General features: G+C 49.6%; 2 protein-coding genes and 1 pseudogene across 14 annotated transcripts in view; 2 read left to right on the top strand and 1 right to left on the bottom strand.

The window, feature by feature from the left end:
• Window positions 1-21,267, top strand: part of SEMA6C (semaphorin 6C) — a 314,549-nt gene that overhangs the window by 178,908 nt on the left and 114,374 nt on the right. The gene's annotated exons all lie outside the window — the stretch shown is intronic.
• ANXA9 (annexin A9) lies at window positions 1,183-20,975 on the bottom strand. Of its 4 annotated transcripts, XM_053590765.1 has the most exons (16): window positions 20,908-20,975; window positions 20,121-20,214; window positions 16,913-16,989; window positions 16,701-16,804; window positions 15,086-15,176; window positions 14,811-14,907; window positions 10,775-10,869; window positions 10,444-10,557; window positions 10,127-10,217; window positions 8,389-8,468; window positions 8,026-8,085; window positions 6,270-6,354; window positions 6,062-6,157; window positions 5,905-5,963; window positions 2,779-2,901; window positions 1,183-2,554 (listed from the first exon to the last, which is right to left on the bottom strand). In XM_053590765.1, the coding sequence occupies exons 5-16, from the start codon at window positions 15,158-15,160 to the stop codon at window positions 2,492-2,494; spliced, it is 1,038 nt and encodes a 345-aa protein (XP_053446740.1). In that variant the 5' UTR covers window positions 15,161-15,176; window positions 16,701-16,804; window positions 16,913-16,989; window positions 20,121-20,214; window positions 20,908-20,975; the 3' UTR covers window positions 1,183-2,491. The 4 variants fall into 4 exon arrangements, with proteins under 4 accessions (XP_053446740.1, XP_053446739.1, XP_053446741.1 ...); XM_053590764.1 differs by lacking the exon at window positions 16,701-16,804; XM_053590766.1 differs by lacking the exons at window positions 20,121-20,214; window positions 20,908-20,975 and adding an exon at window positions 17,177-17,638.
• Window positions 11,941-14,393, top strand: LOC128585631 (ubiquitin-associated protein 1-like; annotated as a pseudogene). The gene is made up of 2 exons (XR_008380079.1): window positions 11,941-13,132; window positions 13,407-14,393. The product of XR_008380079.1 is annotated as a ubiquitin-associated protein 1-like (transcript).

Here is a 21,267-nt window from a genome sequence, read left to right as displayed (position 1 = left end):
TCTTTTCTTTCTTTCTTTTTTTTAAGACATAGAGTCTTACTTTGTTATGCTGTGGCATCATAGCTCACACATCAAACTCTTGGGTTCAAGCAATTCCTTATTTTTATTTTTTGAGACAGAGTCTCACTATGTCACCCTTGGTAGAGTGCTGTAGTGTCACAGCTCACAGCAACCTCAAACTCTTGGGCTTAAGCAATTCTCTTGCCTCAGCCTCCTGAGTTGCTGGGACTACAGGTGCCTGCCACAATGTGCGGCTATTTTTTGGTTGCGGTTGTCGTTGTTTAGCTGGCCCAGGTGGTTTTGAATCTGCTAGCCTCAGTGTATGTGGCAGGTGCCCTACTTGCTCAGCTACAGGCACCAAGCTGGGCTCAAGTAATTCTCTTGCCTCAGCCTCCCAAGTAGCTGGGACAACAGGTGCCCACCACAACATTGGTTATTTTTAGAGATGAGGTCTTGCTCTGGTTCAGGCTGGTCTCAAACTCTTGAGCACCCACCTTGACTTCCCAGAGTGCTAGGATTACAGGTGTGAGCCACCATGCCCAGCCTTAGTTTTTCTATGTTTAGTAGAGACGGGGTCTCACTCTTGGCCAGGCTGGTCTTAAACTCCTGAGTTCAAGCAATCCACCTGCTTCGGTCTTCCAGAGTGTGGCATTATGGGTGTTTGCCACTGCACCTGGCTCCTTTTCTTTTTTGTTTTTTTTGTAGAGACAGAGTCTCACTTTATGGCCCTTGGTAGAGTGCCATGGCATCACACAGCTCACAGCAACCTCCAACTCCTGGGCTTAAGCGATTCTCTTGCCTCAGCCTCCTGAGTAGCTGGGACTACAGGTGCCCGCCACAACGCCCGGCTATTTTTTGGTTGCAGTTCAGCCTGGGCTGGGCCCTCGGTATATGGGCCGGCGCCTTACCGACTGAGCCACAGGCACCGCCCTTCTTTTTTTTTTTTTTGAGACAGAGTCTCACTATGACACCCTTGGTAGGGTATCATGGCGACACAGCTCACAGCAACTTCCAACTTTTTTTTTTTTTTGAGACAGAGTCACTTTGTCACCCTTGGTAGAGTGCCGTGGCATCACACCTCACAGCAACCTCCAGCTCTTGGGCTTAGGTGATTCTCTTGCCTCAGCCTCCCCAGTAGCTGGGACTACAGGTGCCTGCCACAACACCTGGCTATTTTTTTTGTTGCAGTTTGGCCGGGACCAGGTTTGAACTCACCACCCTCGGTATGTGGGGCTGGCGACCCACTCACTGAGCCACAGGCACTGCCCATCAACCTCCAACTCTTGGGCTTAAGCGATTCTCTTCCCTCAGCCTCCCAAGTAGCAGGGACTACAGGAGCCGCCACAGTGCCCAGCTATTTTTTGTTGTTTTGCAGTGTTTAGTTGGCCTGGGCTGGATTCGAACCTGGACCCTTGGTGTATGTGGCTGGCACTGTAACCACTGTGCTACGGGTGCCAAGCCTCCTTTTCTCTTTTTTTTGAGACAGAGCCTCAAGCTGTCACCCTGGGTAGAGTGCTGTGGCATCATAGCTCACAGCAACCTCCAACTCCTGGGATCAAGCGATTCTCCTGCCTCTGCCTCCCAAGTAGCTGGGACTACAGGCATCTGCCACAATGCCCGGCTATTTTTTGGTTGCAGCCGTCATTGTTGTTTGGTGGGCCCGGGCTGGATTCGAACCCACCAGCTCTCGTGTATGTGGCTGGTGCCTTAGCCGCTTGAGCCACAGGTGCTGAGCCATCTTTTTGGTTTTTGTTTGTTCCTGCTATGTCCTTGATAGGAAATAGTGCTGTCATGGGAAATGGGTTTCCAAATCCCTGATTGGACAGATGAATTTGGGGGTTGTGCTCCCTTCTAACCAAGACTTCCCAAACTGGGGAGGGCAGCTTGACCTCTGCTTGCTTCCCAGTTCACTGACCTTTGCTACCTCTTACTATTTTGGATCTTGTTCTTCTTCTGGTGCCTGTTTATCAATTATTTTTGCCTGAAATCTCCTGAGGAATAAAGGTGAAGAGAGACACCAGGGGGGAGGGGTATTGATTACTAGAGCACCAGGGCAACAACCGTATTCCTGTTGAATAGCCAAGTGTACATCATAGGCGCCTGCAACTCCAAGGCCCCTTTCCGTCCTGTGTCCTGCTCCACCCAAAATTCAATCAGGGCACAGAAACAATAGTGAAGTTTGCCAGAAGAATTCTGCTACCAGTGAGATGTTCTGGCCAGGGCACAGGAAGAGTGAGCCACGCAGACACTATCAAAGAGATCTCATCACCTGGCTCCAAAGACAGAGCTAGAGGACCCAGGTACATATATCATTTTGAGTTGAAGGAAATTAAGGGACTTAACAAAAGAGAGTTCCAGCCTCAATAAGAAGCTGAAACGTGGTGTTTGGTGAGGGGCTGTCCTGTGTGGAGGCTCTGCTGGTTTCCTACAGGCTCAGCCCAACATGGGACTCTGATCCTTGAGTGTCCTATGGAGTAGAGGCAGGGAAGTCTCAAATGTCTTCAGCCCTGCACAAGGCCAGGAAGGCTGACTGGCAGTCCCCTTTCACTGCATCCTGCAGACAAGAGAGTCAAGTGTTAGAAAGACACCCTACTACAGCCCAAACACTCTGTTCTCTCCCCATGCTAGTCCAAAGCTGGTCTGGGAGGGGAGGGATCATCCCTGGTGCCTGGAATCCTGCACTAAATTAACCAAAGACACAGGACTTCTGCCTGGGGGTGTGGGAGGAGGTGAGGGCATAGCTCCAGAGCTCCAGGCTAAGAACTAGCCAAGTTTCACCTGGAGAGAAGAGTAGAGGGACTTCCCGAATTTCTTCTTGAACTCTGTTCTGATACTGAGAAGGTCAGTCTCACAGCGAGAGATGAGGATGCGCATCAGGACTTGGTATTTGGGTTCAGTTTCCTGGGAGAGGAAGAAAGAGATGGGGCGTAGATAGCGAGGTTGTCAGTAAAAGTAGGATCTGGCACAGTGGTTACCGCACCAGCCACACAGCGGGTGGCTGGCGGGTTCGAACCTGGCCCAGGCCAGCTAAACAACTGCAACCAAAAAATAGCCGGGCGTTGTGGCGGGCCCCTGTAGTCCCAGCTACTTGGGAGGCTGAGGCAAGAGAGTCGCCTAAGCCCAAGAGCTGGAGGTTGCTGTGAGCTGTGACGCTACAGCACTCTACTGAGGGCAACAGAGTGAGACTCTGTCTCTAAAAAAAAATATATATATTCATGGCTCAGCATCTGTAGCTCAGTAGCTGGGGCCCCTGCCACATACACTGGAACTGGCAGGTTTAAATCCAGCTCAGGCCTGCCAAACAACAATGACAACTATAACCAAAAAATAGCCAAGCGTTGTAGTAGGCGCCTTAAATCCCAGCTACTTGGGAGGCTGAGGCAAGAGAATCACCTAAGCCCAGGAATTGGAGGTTGCTGTGAGCTGTGACGACATGGCCTCTACCCAGGGTGACAAAGTGAGACTGCCTTAATTTAAAAAATAACAAAAACAAAAAAACCCTGCCAGCATGCAATCCAGGAAGGCTGCTTCAACTCTCAAGTCAGCAGACGTCCAAGGAGGAGACACCTACCCTACCCCCAACCTGAGCTGATGGGGCTCTGATAGGGATCTAGGCTATGTAACTTCTGGTTCTGATCCTGACCCATCAGGGTATCCCCTACACACACCTCTGCATATGAGTTTCTCCTAGTTGGACTCTTGGGGCTCAGCATCACTCTCTTCCTCCCATACATGCACCAGGCCTTCTGCCTTTTGGCTAAAGAAAGTAATGAAGGCTTGGTGCTGTGGCTCACACTTGTTATCCTAGCACTCTGGGAGGCCAAGGCGGGTAGATTACAGGTTCAAGACCAGCCTGAGCCACAGCGAGACCCCTGTCTCTAAATAGCTGGGCATTGTGGCAGGTGCCTGTAGTCCCAGCTACTTGGGAGGCTGAGGCAAGAGAATCACTTGACCCCAAGAGTTTGAGGCTGCTGTGAGCTGTGACACCATGGCACTCTACTGAGGGTGACATACTGAGACTCTGCCCCCCACCCAAAAAAATTGCAGATTGCTCCCCAGTATCCACTCTTCTTCTAACTCTTACTATTCCAGAGTTGTAGAATTGGGGCAAGAGTCATTCATTAACTGAATATTCTCATTGGTATACAGTTCTCTTTATACCAAAACTGTATTAAGTATACGTTAGTCTTTTTTTTTTTTTTTTTTTTTAGAGGCAGTCTCATTTTGTCACCCTCAGTAGAGTGCTGTGGCATCACAGCTCACAGCAACCTCCAGCTCTTGGGCTTAGGCGATTCTCTTGCCCCAGCCCGAGTAGCTGGGACTACAGGCACCCGCCACAATGCCCGGCTATTATTTTGTTGCAGTTTGGCCGGGGCCAGGTTCGAACCCTCCACCCTTGGTATATGGGGTCCGTGCCCTACTCACTGAGCCACAGGTGCTGGCCAAAGAGACAGAATCTTGCTGTATGTTGCTCAGGCTTATCTTTCTGAATAGGTGGAATTACAGGCATGTGCCACCATACCTGACTTATGACAGGAATTTATACAACTTTTCAAATGAATCTGGGTGTTGATTCATAATAATACAGGCTTTATTGGTTAAGTATAATAATTTACTGTCAAGATGGAAATCTCTGGATGGTAGAATAAGTGCTTACATATACTATCTTTTTTGTTGTTGTTGTTGTTTTTGAGACAGAGTCTCTCTTTGTCACCCTTGGTAGACTGTCATGGTGCCATAGCTCACAACAACCTCAAAACTCTTGGACTTGAGCGATTCTCTTGCCTTAGCCTCCCAAGTAGCTGGGACTACAGTTGCCCACCACAACAGCTGGCTATTTTTTTTAGAGATGATGGTCTTATTCTTGCTCAGGCTGGTTTCAAACTCCTGAGCTCAGATAACCTACCGGCCTCGGCCTCCACCGTGCCTGGCCATATACTATCTTTTGAACAGCCATCAACATGGCATGACAGCTTCTCAACCAGTCTATAGAAAGCTATTCTATCCGCCAAAATAATAACTACTTTTACCTTCTTCAAATTTTATATTTTCTCCAACCTAGTGAGTTTTTTATAGGTTTGGGGGGAAAGTTCTACTATTCTGTTGGTAGAAACACTCAAACCAAGGATAATACAGAACAAAATCTGACCAGTGTGGAGAAAGGGGGCCCTGCATGCTAAGGGCATTTATGGTATAGCTGACAGAGAGGAGACAAAGGATGTTAAATGTTCTCTTTATTTATTTGTTGAGACGGGGGTCTCCCTATATCACTCGGACTGGTCTGGAACTCATAGCCTCAAGCCCATCTCCCACTTTAGCCTCCAGAGTAGCTGGGATTATAGGCACATACCACTGCAGCAACCACTGTCCCATATCACTAAGTGTTTTGTAGGGAAACTGTGTGACTTACTACTAGTGTGTAACCTTGGCAAGGTACTTAACCTCTTTGTGCTCCAGTTTTTTCATCTATAAAATAAGGATGGAATATTGTGAAGATTAATGGAAATGGGTGTAACATGGTCCGGGCAGGCCCTGGCACACAGCTAGCACCTCAGAAATGCTACTCCTTTGCATTATTCTTGCTAGTTTCATCATCTCTCTGACAACAACCAAAACTAGACCAGGCACTGTCACACAGAGCAAATTCATATCTATATTTGGCCACCTAGACATTCACAAGGCCCCAACTTTAGTGTTAGTGCCCTATGGGTCAAATTAGTTCTAATCACAGCTCATGCCTCTATGCTTGACAGCTGGTAAGTCGAGAGGATGAGACGCCTATGGTTTTGTGACATGTAGTGAGATGGTTACATTAGCTACAGCCTGAAGCCTCCTCCCTCCTGCCCAGGCGATGCCTCCTCTCACTTTTGTTCCAATGGGAGAGAAAAGAAGTGATCCTCTCACCTGGAGGGCTTGGTGAAGTTTGTCAGCAAAGTACGACGGTGTGTTCCTGACTACCGAGGCTGGAAGTAAAGAGGGAAGGATGGAGGTTCACAACTGGGGCCACAGCTTCCTGTCTCAGAGGGGCTCCCATTCTGCATGCCCTGAGCTGGTCCCTTACCCAGGCTGAGAAGGGCCACCTGGGTGTCTCCGTGGAAGCGATTCCGGATGGTCTCTTCCAATTCGTACCCAGTATACCGCTGGTACTGGTCAAACACTTGTGTGTGGGGGAGACAGAAAGATAGGTGGAGGGAGATTAACTCATCATCGCTTCCCGTCATCACCAAAACTCATCATTGGAGCAAGCTTCAGGGATAAGATTTGTGTACCTCGGATGAGGTGTACAGGATTTCTCTGGGTGAAGATGAGGACCCATGTCCCCTCTGTGCTGGGTCCTTCTGCCTGATGTAGTGCCTAGGAGGCAGAAGTGAATCAGGATCACAGGTGGGGGGCTTGGGAGCCATGGCTATGATGTTCCCAAAATCATAATGATAGAAATGGGATTAAGGGTGCAAAAGTTTACTTTAAACCATAAACTAGTTTTGTTTTTTTTTCAGAGACAGAGTCTCACTTTGTCACACTTGACAGAGTGCTGTGGCATCACAGCTCACAGCAACCTCCAGCTCTTGGGCTTAGGCGATTCTCCTGCCTCAGCCTCCTGAGTAGCTGGGACTACAGGCGCCCAGCACAACGCCTGGCTATTTTTTTGTTTCATTTTGGCCACAGCTGGGTTTGAACCCACCACCCTCAGTATATGGGGCCGGCGCCCTACTCACTGGGCAACAGGCATCACCCTCATAAACTAGTTTTTAATTGTGATTTTATTTTATGTTATTTTGAATCAGGGTCTTGCACTGTTGCGAGACCTCTACCTCTACTGTCACAACAATACCCCAGGCACTGTTGCATGGGCTAGAGCACAGTGGTGTCATCATATGTGTAACTCACTGCAGCCTCAAACACCTGGGCTCAATCAATCCTCCGGCCTCAGCCTCCCAGCTAGCTAGGACTATAAGTGCCTGTCACCACATCTGGCTACTTTCTATTTTTTATAGAGATAGGGTCTCACTGTGTTGCTCTGGCTGGTCTCAAACTCCTAGTGTCAAGTAATCCTTCCACCTCAGCCTCCGGAAGTGCTGCGATTACAGGCATGAACCACCATGCCTAGCCTATTTATGATTTTTTAAAAAGAAAGAAACACCCAGGACTCTTGGAGGCCAAGGTGAGTGGATTGCCTGAGCTCATGAGTTTCAGACCAGCCTTGTCTCTAAAAATAGTTGGGTGTTGTGGCAGGCACCTATAGTCCCAGTTACTTGGGAGGCTGAGGCAAGAGAATCGCTTAAGCCTTAGAGTAGGAGGTCACTGTGAGCTGTGACGCCACAGCACTCTACCAAGGGCAACAAAGTGAGACCCTGTCTCAAAAAAAAAGAGACTCGGTGCCCATAGCACAGTGGTTACAGCGCCAGCCATATATAAAGAGGCTGGTGGGTTCAAATCCAGCCCAGGCTAGCTAAACAACAATGACAACTGCAACCAAAAAATAGCCGGGCATTGTGGCGGGTGCCTGTAGTCCCAGCTACTTGGAAGGCTGAGGCAAGAGAATTGCTTAAGCCCAAGAGTTTGAGGTTGCTGTGAGCTGTGACTCCAAGGTGGTCTACCGTGAAGGTGACATAGTGAGACTCCGTCCCCCCCAAAAAAAAAAAAGAAAGAAAGAAATAGAGATAAGAAAGGGGCTCTACTCTCACAGCTCTATTCACTGATTTGGAAAAATCTTGGTACTCAAGGAATTAAATAATCCCCAAAAGAGGATCTGGGGGGGCTTTCTCGGCACAAATGCCCAGGAGTGAAGGATCTATTTGCTGATGAGTTTGCTTCCTATGAGCCCTGGAAGCAGGGGCTGGAGGATTGAAAAGGCTTCAGCTGGGATACTTCCTGACAACTTATCCTCCACAGGTCACTGAGGACTTTATCCCTAAGACAGGGACAGGTTTGCAGGACAAATGGGCACATAGGCCCCTGGCTCTCTGGCATGTGGAGAGGGCTCTCATGCACATGGCATGCACACTGTGAGGCCCCCTTGCTTACCTGGACATCCTGTTCTGCCAGGTTATAGTCGATGATTCCGGAGTAGCTCTCACGGCCCCCCTAGGAGCAGAAACTATTCTCAGGAGGAAGCGTTGAAGGGCAGCTTTTAATTTCCAGACCATAAACCAAACTCTGGTGTCTCCTGACACGTGCTCTTTTCCTTTTTTTTTGCAGTTTTTGGCCAGGGCTGGGTTTGAACCCACCACCTCTGGCATATGGGGCCAGCGCCCTACTCCTTTGAGCCACAGGTGCTGCCCAGACACGTGCTCTTTTCCAATGTAGGACAGTAGTGCCCGCCGCTCTAATTCACCCCTTACTGGTTAAGTGTCACTCCCTACCCTCAGAGACGTTCTTTCTTCTCACCTTGGCAAGGGCCAGGAGCAGGTCCTGCAAGATGCCACTGGTTACAGACTTGATGTCCTCCTTAGCCTCCACCTGGAAATCTGGAGTGGGGTCAGGAACTCTTTGAGTCCTCCTGATTTTTCCCAGAGTTTTCCCAGGACCTGTCCAATGCCTGCCCCACTGTCCTGGCCAATCCTGCCATTTCCTGCTTGGAGTAGCTTGATGGCTGTCAGGTCCCAGCATGTAAGGCACAGGTACCATAACGGGCACTCTGAAAACATCTCTGAGCTGTGAGGTTGGGGTGGCTTGTCTGTCAGCACCACCCTGGGGCAGAGCAGGAGGCATCATTGGAGTATTGACTGGACGGTGAAGAGAACACAGAGAAACCCACGGAGTGAGGCAAGATGGTTGGGGGCCTGCTGCCCTCATTGCAGATAAGGAAAAATGATGGGAGAGGTAGGATGTGAAGAAGGGAAGAGTAGGAAAGAGAAGAAAAAGAAGGGAAATGAAAAAACAGATGCAAAAAAGGAGAAAGGTAGGAGAAGGATTAAGAACATAGGCCAAGATTAGACATCAAAGGGAAAGCAAGAAAAAGGAGGGGAGGTACTAGGATGGGGATGGAGGAGCCAGTTACAAATTACTAAGTAAGGCATGTGGCAGCCAAGTACAGCCAGCAGCCAAGGGATGCTAGTGGTGACATCCATGACTTACAGAGCAGGTTCCGACATTCCCCCCAGGCTGCAGCAAGGCTGGATTCAGTTTGGAATGTGGTGTGATAGCAGGGACAGCAAGGGGCTGGGAAGGTGACCTGGCTACCTTTGGGACTGTGACTTTGGAATCTGCCCTGGAGCTCCAGACAAAGATGGTTAGTCATTGCTTCTCTTTCTTTAACAGTCTTATCTGAAGGCCCCAAGTTGGCTGACACCTGTAATTCTAGCAGTACTGGCTGAGGGGGGTGGATTGTTTGAGCTCAGGAGTTCAAGACCAGGTATGGTGGCAGACACCTGTAGTCCCAGCTACTTGGGAGACTGAGACAAAAGAATTGCTTGCCCAGGAGATTGAGTTTGCTGTGAGCTAGGGCACTCTGACACTACTGCACTCTACAGGGGTGACAAAGTGAGACTCTGTCTCACAAAACAAAACAAAACAAAACAAAAACCCAGTCACAGGCAGCGCCTGTGGCTCAAAGGAGTAGGGCACGGGCCCCATATGCCAGAGGTGGCGGGTTCAAACCCAGCCCCGGCCAAAAAATGCAAAAAAATAAAAAATAAAAAAAACCCAGTCACATCTGGCTCTCTCGAATAGAGACATGGAGGCACTGGCAGGGGACAGAGGAGGGACCCACGGGGACAGAAGTCAGGCAGCCAGGTTCCCAGGTGGCTTGCAGTATGGAGAGCAGGAGAGGAGTTAATTGTCCTACAGAACTTTCTTCAGCTCTTGGATTCCTTCCTTCCATATTTTTCTTTTCATGTTTTTAATTATTTTTTAAAACAGGGTGTTGCTCTGTTACCCTGGCTAGAGTGCAGTGGTGTCACAGCTCACTGCAACCTCAAACCCTCGGGCTCAAGTGATCCTCCTGCCACAGGTGCTGGCCACCATGCCCAGCTAATTTTTCTATTTTTTGTAGAGACAGGGTCTGGCTCTTGCTCAGGCTGATGTCAAACTCCTGGCCTCAAGCAATCCTTCTGCTTCTATCTCCCAGAGTGCTGGGATTACAGGCATGAGTCACCCCTCCCAGCTCCACCCTCCATATTCTTACCGTGTTTATATACTGTCAGGCACTCCTGTAGCCGAGGTGGGGCTCGGGTAGCAAGAATTTCCATGGCCACGCCTTTAGCAGAATCTGAGCCCTGTAATAAATTGAGAGGACACTCTGAGAATGGGCTATGTCATTGGGGTGGGGGGGAGGCAGAGAGCAGACACTGGCCACTTCTTCTAAGAGTCAATACGGGATGATTAGAAGGGTCTCTCTTCCAAGTCCACCCCTCTGCAGTGGGCAAAGGCAAGGCAGTCAGCCTTCTCTTTCCCTCAGCAGCATCTTCAATTCACAGACACCCCAGCAAATCTCTCCGGCACCTTCAAGGCTGTCCTCAATTCCTGGGCATCGAATTGGGCCATGGGCTGCAGCAGACCCACCACAATCTTCTCCAGGTTGCCGGAAAGTGCTGCCCGGAGGGACTTCAGCAGGTCCTATAATAAATGGTCCCCACAGTAGAGGCATGAGAAGTAAGGGGAGGGCCCTGGAAGTGTGGGGATGTTTGGGAAGATTTGTCTGGTTTTCATCCCAAGCCTGAAGCACAGCCCCTTGTTTAGCTGGGAAGCAGAGGCTGGCCTCTGCTGCTGTTGCTGTACCCCATGTCCTCAGGCACCCCAGCCCGTTGCTTCTGGGAGGTGAGAGTGGTCTTACCTGTTGGGTGCGCTCCTTGAAGGCTCTAGAGATAAGCTGCCTTTGCTCTCTGCTCCGATTGGTCAGCACAGCCACAATGGCATTACTGTCCACACCTGAACCAAGATTAGGGCTGAGCTGTAACCAGGGTCTTTGTAGAAAAGGGATCCCCATACTTCTTGGAGCAGAGAACAAGGCCTAGGAAAGGGCTGGGAAGGAAAGGAGCAGGGGCTGTATCACCTCCCACTATTATTTGATCTCAAAAGAAAGTGCAAATAAAGTGTTAAAACAGCATGCAAATCGGCTTGGTGCCTGTAGTTCAAGCAGCTAAGGTGCCAGCCACATACACCAGAGCTGGTGGGTTCGAATCCAGCCCAGGCCCGCCAAACAACAATGACAACTACAACCAAAAAATAGCCAGGCGTTGTGGTGGGTGCCTGTAGTCCCAGCTACTTTGGAGGCTAAGGCAAGAGAATCTCTTGAGCCCAGGAGTTGGAGGTTGCTGTGAGTTGTGATGCCACAACACTCCACCCAAGGCGACAACTTGAGGCTCTATCTAAAAAAAAAAACAAAAAACACAGCTTGCAAATCTGACCCAAATTTAGGCAAGGTTGTTCTGGTATGAAATCAAAAAATGATTTGGGGGGATTAGCTGACCTAGATTAGAGTCCTGGCTCTGCCATTATGAGCTGTGTGACCTTGGGCAAGGCTCTTACCCTCCCTGAGCCCCAGTTTCCACATCTGTAGAATGGAAATAATAAGCCTTACCTCACAGGGGTGTTGTGAGAATGGGCATGACACACCTACCGTGGCACTCAACATACAAGAGCTAAGGCATTCCACAAACATTTCCTGACCACCATTACTTCCTCTTTCCTGGCTCCTCCTTCTAAAAGGAAGATTCTGCTGGGACTGGTGGCTCACGCCTGTAATCCCAGCACTCTGGGAGGACAAGGCGGGTGGACTGCCTGAGCTTACAGGTTCAAGACCAGCCTGTGCCAGAGTGAGACCTCATCTCTAAAAATAGCTGGGCATGGTGGGTGCCTGTAGTCCCAACTACTTGGGAGGCTAAAGCAAGAGAATTGCTTAAGCCCAAGAGTTTGAGGTTGCTGTGAGCTATGACACTATGGCACTCTACTGAGGGTGACAAGTGAGACTCTGTCTCAAAAAAAAAAAAAAGACAACATGGCGGCTGAGGTAGTGGTGGTGGCTACAGTGACGGCCTGGACCCAGGCGGGTAGAGTTGGAGGTGGTGGCGTTCCCTTTCCCTAGGGGCCGTCAGGAGCTCAGCGAGGACCGAGCCTAGGAGGCTGGCCAGCGCCAGCACCTTGCCGCTTTTGGGACCGTGGCAGCAGCGGCGTTCAGATTCTAAATGGCTTCTAAGAAGTTGGGTGCAGATTTTCATGGGACTTTCAGTTACCTTGATGATGTCCCATTTAAGATAGGAGACAAATTCAAAACACCAGCTAAAGTTGGTCTACCTATTGGCTTCTCCTTGCCTGATTGTTTGCAGGTTGTCAGAGAAGTACAGTATGACTTCTTGTTGGAAAAGAAGACCATCGAGTGGGCTGACGATATTAAGAAAATCCAAGAAGTTGAGCGGGAAGCAGAGCGCAAGATTGAGAAAGCAGAAGCTAAAGGGAATTCACAGAGTGGCCCAGAGGGTGATAGCAAAATGAGCTTTTCCAAGACTCACAGTAGAGCCACGATGCCACCTCCTATTAACCCCATCCTTGCCAGCTTATAGCACAATAGAATCCTCACCCCAATTCGGGTCAGCAGTAGTGCCACGAAACAGAAAGTTCTCAGCCCACCCCACACAAAGGCAGATTTCAATCCTGCTGACTTTGTGTGTGAAGAAGACCCATTTGATAATCTGGAGTTAAAAACTATTGATGAGAAGGAAGAACTGAGAAACATTTTGGTAGGAACCACTGGACCCATTATGGCTCAGCTATTGGACAATAACTTACCCAGAGGAGGTTCTGGGTCTATGTTAGAGGATGAGGAGGTTCTGGCATCCTTGGAGCGGGTGACCCTAGACTTCAAACCTCTTCATAAACTCAATGGCTTTATAACCTTACTACAGTTGGGCAACTGTGAAAAGATGTCGCTGTCTTCCAAAGTGTCCCTCCCCTCCAGCCCTGCAGTAAGCAATATCAAATCCCTGTCCTTCCCTAAACTTGACTCTGATGACAACAATCAGAAGACAGCCAAACTGGCAAGCACTTTCCATAGCACATCCTGCCTCCGCAGTGGCATGTTCCAGAATTCCCAAAAGCCTTCTACCCAAAGCAGTGCCAGTGAGCTCAGTGGGCATCATACTCTTGGGCTTTCAGCTTTGAACTTGGTCAGTGGCACAGAGATGCCAACCCTGACGTCCTCCCAGATGCTTTCCCACTCTTTTTTTTTTTTTTGGTAGAGACAGAGTCTCACTTTATGGCCCTTGGTAGAGTGCCGTGGCATCACACAGCTCACAGCAACCTCCAACTCCTGGGCTTAAGCGATTCTCTTGCCTCAGCCTCCCGAGTAGCTAGGACTACAGGCGCCCGCCACAACGCCCAGCTATTTTGCGGTTGCAGTTCAGCCGGGGCCAGATTTGAACCTGCCACCCTTGGTATATGGGGCCGGCGCCTTACCAACTGAGCCACAGGCGCCGCCCGATGCCTTCCCACTCTTTATTGTCTGTGTACATGGAAGAATCATCACCTCCAAATACAGGTCCCACATGCCCAACATGCCCAGCTGTCCCCAGGCCTATTCTGAACTACAGACACTGTCTCCCAGTGAGCGGCAGTGTGTGGAGACAGTGGTCAACATGGGCTACTCATATGAGTGTGTCCTGAGAGCCATGAAGAAAAAAGGAGAGAACATTGAACAGATTCTCGACTATCTCTTTGTACATGGACAGCTTTGTGAGAAGGACTTTGACCCTCTTTTAGTGGAAGAGGCTCTGGAAATGCACCAGTGTTCAGAAGAGAAGATGATGGAGTTTCTTCACTTTATGAGCAAATTTAAGGAAATGGGCTTTGAACTGAAAGACATTAAGGAGGTTTTGCTATTACACAATAATGACCAGGACAATGCTTTGGAAGACCTCATGGCTCGGGCAGGAGCCAGCTGAGACCAGGCCCTGCCTAGATCCTGTTGCAGAGACAACACCCCCAGGAGGCCCTGCAGAGCCCACTTATGGGAAAGGAGAAGGGGCGCACTTCTGGATTTTCTTTTGGGGTTTAGAAGGTCAGATGTAGAGACTGTGCTTGCCAGTCTCTGAGCCTAGGCCATTAGCTGGGGAGAAAGGGGGGGAAGATCTGGGCATGTGAATGGCCCCAGAACAGTGCTGGCTCCTTCCATATGAAATGTATTTGCAATTTGAGAAGCGTCCTTCCCACCTCAGCCCTCCAGAGAGACTGTCCTGGTCTTTCTGGGGTCTTTGTGTACTCAGCTGAAACCTGGCTAAGAGTTGTCAGGGAGCAGGGGTGAGAGGACGAGACTCAGTGCTGCTTTCCCTCCACTCTACACAGTGGACTGAACTCCAATTTTAAGTTGAGTGCAAGTGAAAGTTTTTTTTAGGGCTTTATTTTTCCCTCCTTTTAACAAAGTCTCTTAATGTTGACACTGGTTCTGCAAAGCCTCTGAGGTGCAAAGAATACACTTTTCTCTACGGGACCTAGAGTTTGCCTCTTCTGCAAGGCATTGACCATGCTTCCTGCTCCAGCCTGTTTCTCTTGGCTTAGTTTGGACCACAGTCCTTTGCTACCCAGGGTTTTAGAGTCCCTGACAGTTGTCAGTTTAAGAAATTATTGGTCCCTTCTCAACACATTGAATGGATCAGAAAACAGGTCGTGATTTCATTGGCGAGCACTAACACTATCTCTGTTCTCCTTGAACAGCCTGTCCCTCCAGCCCACTGCTTTAGGATGATACAATGAGTAACACCTAGTCATAGAAATCAGTCTTTTTGGTTTGTTTTGTATTATGTTGTACATCATTAAAGATCTAAACACAAAGGAAAAAAGAAAAGGTAATTTCCAAGTGCAGAAGGATAGGGGCTTACCTTGGCCTGTAATGGCCCTCAGCAGCCTCTGTACATCTTTGTCCACAGTGAAGCTCAAGAATGTCCTTAGGGTTCCCAGGGTCCCCCAAGCTGCAGTCTGTAAGAGCGCAGGGTGATCAGGAGGGCCACGGCCTGTGGTTCCCCCCGGACCCATCCTCAGTGCCCCAGCGAAGTCCTTGGTGTAATTCAGGGCTTGTCCTCCACTTGCCTATTCTTCCAATCTCTCCCAGCCCTTGAATCAATACATTAAAAACTGCAGTCCCAACAGTTCCTACCTTGTTGGCAAGGCCCAGGTAGCTGAGGATCTCCTGAATGAGGGATGGTGCCGTCTTCATGGTACTCACAGACATGGTGCAACTGACTGGCCTGGGGAAGGTCACAGGAGTCAATGGAGCCTAATTTCCCAGCCCTTCTGGGCCTCTTTATGACCCCCAGACTCTGGGCTCTCATTTCCTATTCCTTCCTTTTATTTCAGAAAAAAGATCAACCCACTTAGCAGGTTTGGGAACCAGAATGGAGCAGAAGTGGAGGGGTAAGAGGAAGCTTCCACCTTCATTTCTCAACATCTCTTTTAAGAAGCAAGGATCAGGTCGGCGCCTGTGGCTCAGTGAGTGGGGCACCCCATATATTGAGGGTGGTGGGTTCAAACCCAGCCCTGGCCAAACTGCAACAAAAAATAGCCAGGTCACTTAAGCCCAAGAGTTTGAGGTTGCTGTGAGTTGTGATGCCATGGCACTCTATTGAGGGTGACAAAGTGAGACTCTGTCTCTTAAAAAAAAAGCAAGGGGGAGGCGCCTGTGGCTCAGTCAGTAAGGCGCCGGCCCCATATACCGAGGGTGGTGGGTTCAAACCCGGCCCCGGCTGAACTGCAACCAAAAAATAGCTGGGCGTTGTGGCGGGTGCCTGTAGTCCCAGCTACTCGGGAGGCTGAGGCAGGAGAATCGCTTAAGCCCAGGAGTTGGAGGTTGTTGTGAGCTGTGTGATGCCATGGCACTCTACCAAGGGCCATAAAGTGAGACTCTGTCTCTACAAAAAAAAAAAAAAGCAAGTATCAGGCTCAGCACCTGTGGCTCAAGTGGCTAAGGCGCCAGCCACATACACCTGAGCTGGCAGGTTTGAATCCAGCCCAAACCTGGGCCTGCCAAACAACAATGATGGCTGCAAACAAAAAAAAACAGCTGGGTGTTGTGGCCGGCGCCTGTAGTCCCAGCTACTTGGGAGGCAGAGGCAGGAGAATTGCTTGAGGCCAGGAGTTGGAGGTTTCTGTGAGCTATGATGCTGTGATGCCATTGCACTCTACCCAGGGTGATAGCTTGAAGCTCTGTCTCAAAAAAAAAAAAGAAGAAGAAGCAAGGAACAGCTCAGTGCCTGTAGCTCAAGCGGCTAAGGTGCCAGCCATATACATCAGATCTGGCGGGTTCAAATCCAGCTCAGGCCCACCAAACAACAATGACAACTACAACCAAAAAATAGCTGGGCATTGTGGTGGGTGCCCTGTAGTCCCAGCTACTTGGGAGGCAGAGGCAAGAGAATCGCTTAAGCCCAGGAGTTGGAGGTTGCTGTGAGCTGTGTTGCCATGGCACTCTACTCAGGGTGACAGCTTGAGGCTCTGTCTCAAAAAGAAGAAGCAAGGATGGATGAAGGGTGCTCCTAGAACAAGCACCACAAACCCTCCCTGATTCCGGGTGCTGAGTCTCCTCAGTCCTTGGTCTGAAGGGGACGTCCCTTCCTCTCATGGCCTGGGTGGAGGCTCCTGGAGCCATGTAGAACATTGAAGTGAGGTGGCAGGAGTAAGTATGTGGACTAGGAGACAACTCCAAATAGCATCTTCCCCACATGCAGCCCCAGCCTATAAGAAAGCCCCCAGTCCCTGCCTATAAAGCTGCCCACCTGCTTTTTGCCTGTCACTTTCGTTGTCTCAGGCCAGAATCTTTAGGTCGGCAGGTGCAGTCTCTGAGCTGATGTGAATAATGTCCTTGCAGGTTCATGGGTGCCTGGCCCAGAGAGGAGGCACCTTCATGTTGGAAGAAAAAAACGCATTCCTTCCTCCCCCAAGCAATCAACAAGGTCTCCCCAACATGAGAACCCAGACTAGTGCTTACCCAAAGGTGCCAGAGGAAAGGCAGGTGTCGTCTTTACGCCTGGAGCTTGCCTGTGTGGGCACCGGCTCCTGTGTGGCCTGGTAGAGAGAAGGGGTGTGTACAGCCCAGGCTGGGCAGCCAGTCAGATGACCTCTCTTGCCGACCAGCCCAGCTGTTGTCTCTGATTCGGGCCCCTCCCAGACGTGGGAGAAGACCAGGCTATACTGGGTCCCACACTCAAGCACCTCCCTGCCTGGCATCTCTGCTCCCAGGAACTCAACCCACTCGAGTGAACTCCACTCAGCCTCTTAGCTGCTCAGCCACAGACACAGGCAGCTTTGTGCACTGCTCTCCCTGTGGGGCTGCGCGGGACCCAGAACCCTCGTCTCTAAGTCCAGCTTCTGACCTGGCTCTGCCTCTGGCTCCAGTTCCCTGGGGGGCAGGTCAGACAGGCTCCTGGCTGATTTCAAAACTGATAGAGAAAAACCTGTTGGGGCACATACCAGCAGGGCACCCCAGCTGCACCCCAAAGGGGGTCCCAGCCCAGAAACTCCCTTGACTACTACCTTATTAGAGTCAGCCAGCTAGGTGGGGAGGGTGAGGGGACTTTTCATATCTTGGGGAAGGAAGGGCACAGGTATTTGGGGGTGGGAGCAGATCAGCAGAGACAGGAGTGAAAAATACAAAGGGTGTTATTGGTAGATAGAAGCATCATTCTCCCAAAAGGCAACAGGGAGATGAACCAGGTTCCCTAGGCCCAAGTTTCTGTGGCCTTTTGGCAGCCAGCGCTCTCTGGCTGTTTTAGTTACGGGTGATGCAACCCCAGCAGCTGGGCCTGAGGCTGTCACAGTGCAGAGCAGCAGGGAACAGTCCTGGGGAGCCTCGGCCCTCCCTCCTCATGTTTAGCTCCCTAGGGTCTGGGCACAGTTCTTTCCCTCCCTCCCTAGAGAGGTCACTTGGCACAGAGCTGTCTGCACTGCTCTGCCACTTTCCCAACCTTAGAAGGCCCGCCCCAATTTTCCTACATCACTGGAGGAGGAACTTGCAGACTAGGTCTGAGGAGACATCATAAAGGCACATTTCTGTAATGTAATCACGTCTCACTTTTCTCTCCCGTTAAACTGGAAACCTGCATGTGTTAGACTTGGAGAATGTGGCTTCAGTTCCCAGCCCTGCCACTCGCTAAGTTCTGTGACCTTAGCTAGTCATTTTAGTTCTCTAAATGAAATATTGGGAGAGGCTGTGTTAGGGGAACATGCTAGACATCTGAGCACAGGTTTCTGGGAACAATTAAATGAGGTGATATGTGTGGATGTCATGTGTCAGACAAAGTGTCTTGTAAATTTGGGGTGCTAGATTAAATAAATAAAAATACAGGACACATAGTTAAATTAGAATTTCAAGTAAACAATGAATAATTTGTTGATAAAAGTATGACCAAAATATTTCAGGGAATATACTTATGCTAACAAATTATTTGTTTATCTGAAATTGTGACCTAACTGTGTGCCCTGTATTTTACCTGGCAATATGAAAAATGCGACTCAGTCTCAGTATGATAGCTAAAAGCAAAGGTTCTGGAGCTAGAGCCAGACTACCTTTTCTTTCTTTTTTTTTTTGAGACAGAGCCTCAAGCTGTCGCCTTGGGTAGAGTACTGTAGCATCACAACTCACAGCAACCTCCAACTCCTGGGCTCAAGCTATTCTCCTGCCTCTGCCTCCCAAGTAGCTGGGACTACAGGCAGCTGCCACAATGCCCGGCTATTTTTTGGTTGCAGCCGTCATTGTTGTTTGGCAGCCAGTTGGCTGGATTCGAACCCGCAAACTCAGGTGTATGTGGCTGGCGCCTTAGCCGCTTGAGCCACAGGCACTGGCCCCAGACTACCTTTTCTTTTTTTTTTTTTGGAGACAGGGTCTCACTATATTGCCCTTGGTAGAGTGCTGTGGTGTCACAGCTCACAGCAACCTCAAACTCTTGGGCTTAAGCGATTCTCTTGCCTCAGCCTCCCATGTAGCTGGGCCTACAGGCTCCCACCACAACACCCAGCTATTTTTTTGTTGCAGTTTGGCCAGGGCTGGGTTTGAACCTGCCACCCTCAGTATATGGGGCTGGTGCCCTACTCACTGAGCTACAGGTGCTGCCCTCTTTTTCTTTCTTTTTGGAGACAGAGTCTCACTTTGTTGCCCTCAGTAGAATGCTGTGGTGTCACAGCTCATAGTAACCTCTAGCTCTTGGGCTTACATGATTCTCTTGCCTCAGCTTCCCGAGTAACTGGGACTACAGGCGACTGCCACAACGCCCGGCTATTTTTTTTGTTGATGCAGTTTGGCCGGGGCTGGGTTTGAACCTGCCACCCTTGGTATATGGGGCTGACGCCCTATTCACTGAGCCATAGGCTCCGCCCTCTTTTTCTTTTCTTTTTTTTTTTTTAAGACAAAGTCTCACTCTGTTGCCCTGTGGCATCATCATAGCTCACAGCAACTCCAAACTCCTGGGCTTGAGCAATCCTCTTGCCTCAGCTTCCTAAGTAGCTGGGACTACAGGCACCTGCCACAATGCTGGCTAGTTCTCTTTCTATTTTTAGCAGAGACGGGGTTCTTGCTCTTGCTCTTGCTCAGGCTGGTCTTGAACTCCTGACCTCAAGCAGTCCACCCACCTCAGCCTCTCTGAGTGGTGGGATTACAGACAGGAGCCACTGTGACCGGCCTCCAGAGCCAGGCTTCTTGTAGGTGGAATTCTGGTTTCCCATGTGATCTTGGAACTACCTTAACCTTTCTGTGCTCATTTTCCTCATGGTCAAAACAGAGATAATAATAGCATTATTGTGAGAATGAAATAAGTTAATACATACTTGTAAAGCACTTAAAGAGTGCTGAGCACAGAATAGTAAAAAGAAATGTTAGCTAATAAATAACAATATTGTTATAATATTACTATTATATATAATTATTTTATCATGGTAACTGTTACTATTGTCTCCCTTAAGAAATTCCGTTTCTCCTGACACTTCCTTCTTGCTAATCCCCAATCTAACCACAAGAGGGCATCAGCAGACGGGGAGCTCCAGGCTCCTAGGGCCACTTGGTTCTCTGGCTCCACCCCCAGAGAGCAAGTGACTCTTTTTGCACACTTGTTGGGGAGTGTTGCCTCCTGAGGAATTCAGGTTCCTGGGTGGACTTGGTAAGCAGATAGGGTCCAGGGAAGAGCCTTAGGCAAGAATCTACTCACTGGACACATGCAGGAGGAAGCTGGGTTACTGCGGTTAGGGTGGCGGCTCCCCAGCCAGGTGGAGTCTCTGTGCCCTCCTCCTCTCTAAAGGAGACTTAGAGGAAAATAAAGGAATGGTGAAGACTCCCTTCAGGGTACTCCTGGATAATCTATAAAGCGGGATTCTGAATTTGGAGAAGGTGGACAGAGAGGTTGTTCAGGTGGCAGAAGTGAAGTCTCCAGTGTGAGTGGAATCACACTCCTTATCCCTGGGGTTTGCTTTGTTCAAGTCCAGGGCCAGACTTCTGTTGTTTTCAGATGTGCTAATCACCTTCCATCCCCTTGGATGGAACCTTTTAGAATTTCAGAGTTGGAGGAGATTTTAGAGATTACTTAAGCTACCACCTTTCCATTACTGACTCCGCAGGGCTGACTAGCTTCCCAAGCCTATGGAGTTGGAAACAGAATCCAGGTCTCCAATTTCCTCTCCGTGTTTTTCTTCATCACTTGATGAGGATGTGGTTGATTTGGGGACCATTTGTTTTAGTGGCAAACATGGGAAAAGAAGTAATACATAGAGCTTTGGCAGTTGACTCGGGTATACGTCTTCAACACCCAAACCCCATATTGCTTTTCCACAAATACTTCACATTGTATGATTTCAGAATACATAGAAATTCCTTCCGGCTATTTCACCTCTTGTTAGGAAACATTTTCTGCACTGGAATCTCTCTGTTCAGGTACTAACCATCCTCTGCTCCTTACCCAAACAGCCTTTGTATATGTCAGCCTGACCTGAAAAACTTACCTTCCACAACTGAGTCCATTCAAATGCCAGCCCAGATACCTAAACTCTGGCCTGATAATGGCCTGTCCTCTGCTTTGGGAGACCTCAGCAGCCCATACAGAGGAAGTGAGTCATGGCAAGGCAGGCAGTGCTAGGGGCACTGTGGGCGTGGCCATGCCAGTATGGTGGTGGGGGATGGGTTGGAAGGGTGGTGATCATAACCTCCCGGTCCAGCAAGGGAGGGGCCTGTGTGCCCTGAGTATGTTGACGGAAGGTAGCATCATCCTACTGCTGACTGAGGCCTAGTTTCCCCTCTCAACCCACCTTCTCCTTTGTTTCCTGGGGAGTGTACCCTCTTATCTTATTTCTCAGGCTCTGCAG

Source organism: Nycticebus coucang, chromosome 5 (genome assembly GCF_027406575.1).
Source record: "Nycticebus coucang isolate mNycCou1 chromosome 5, mNycCou1.pri, whole genome shotgun sequence".
Lineage (NCBI taxonomy): Eukaryota > Metazoa > Chordata > Mammalia > Primates > Lorisidae > Nycticebus > Nycticebus coucang.
This window is presented reverse-complemented; position numbering and strand designations above follow the sequence as displayed.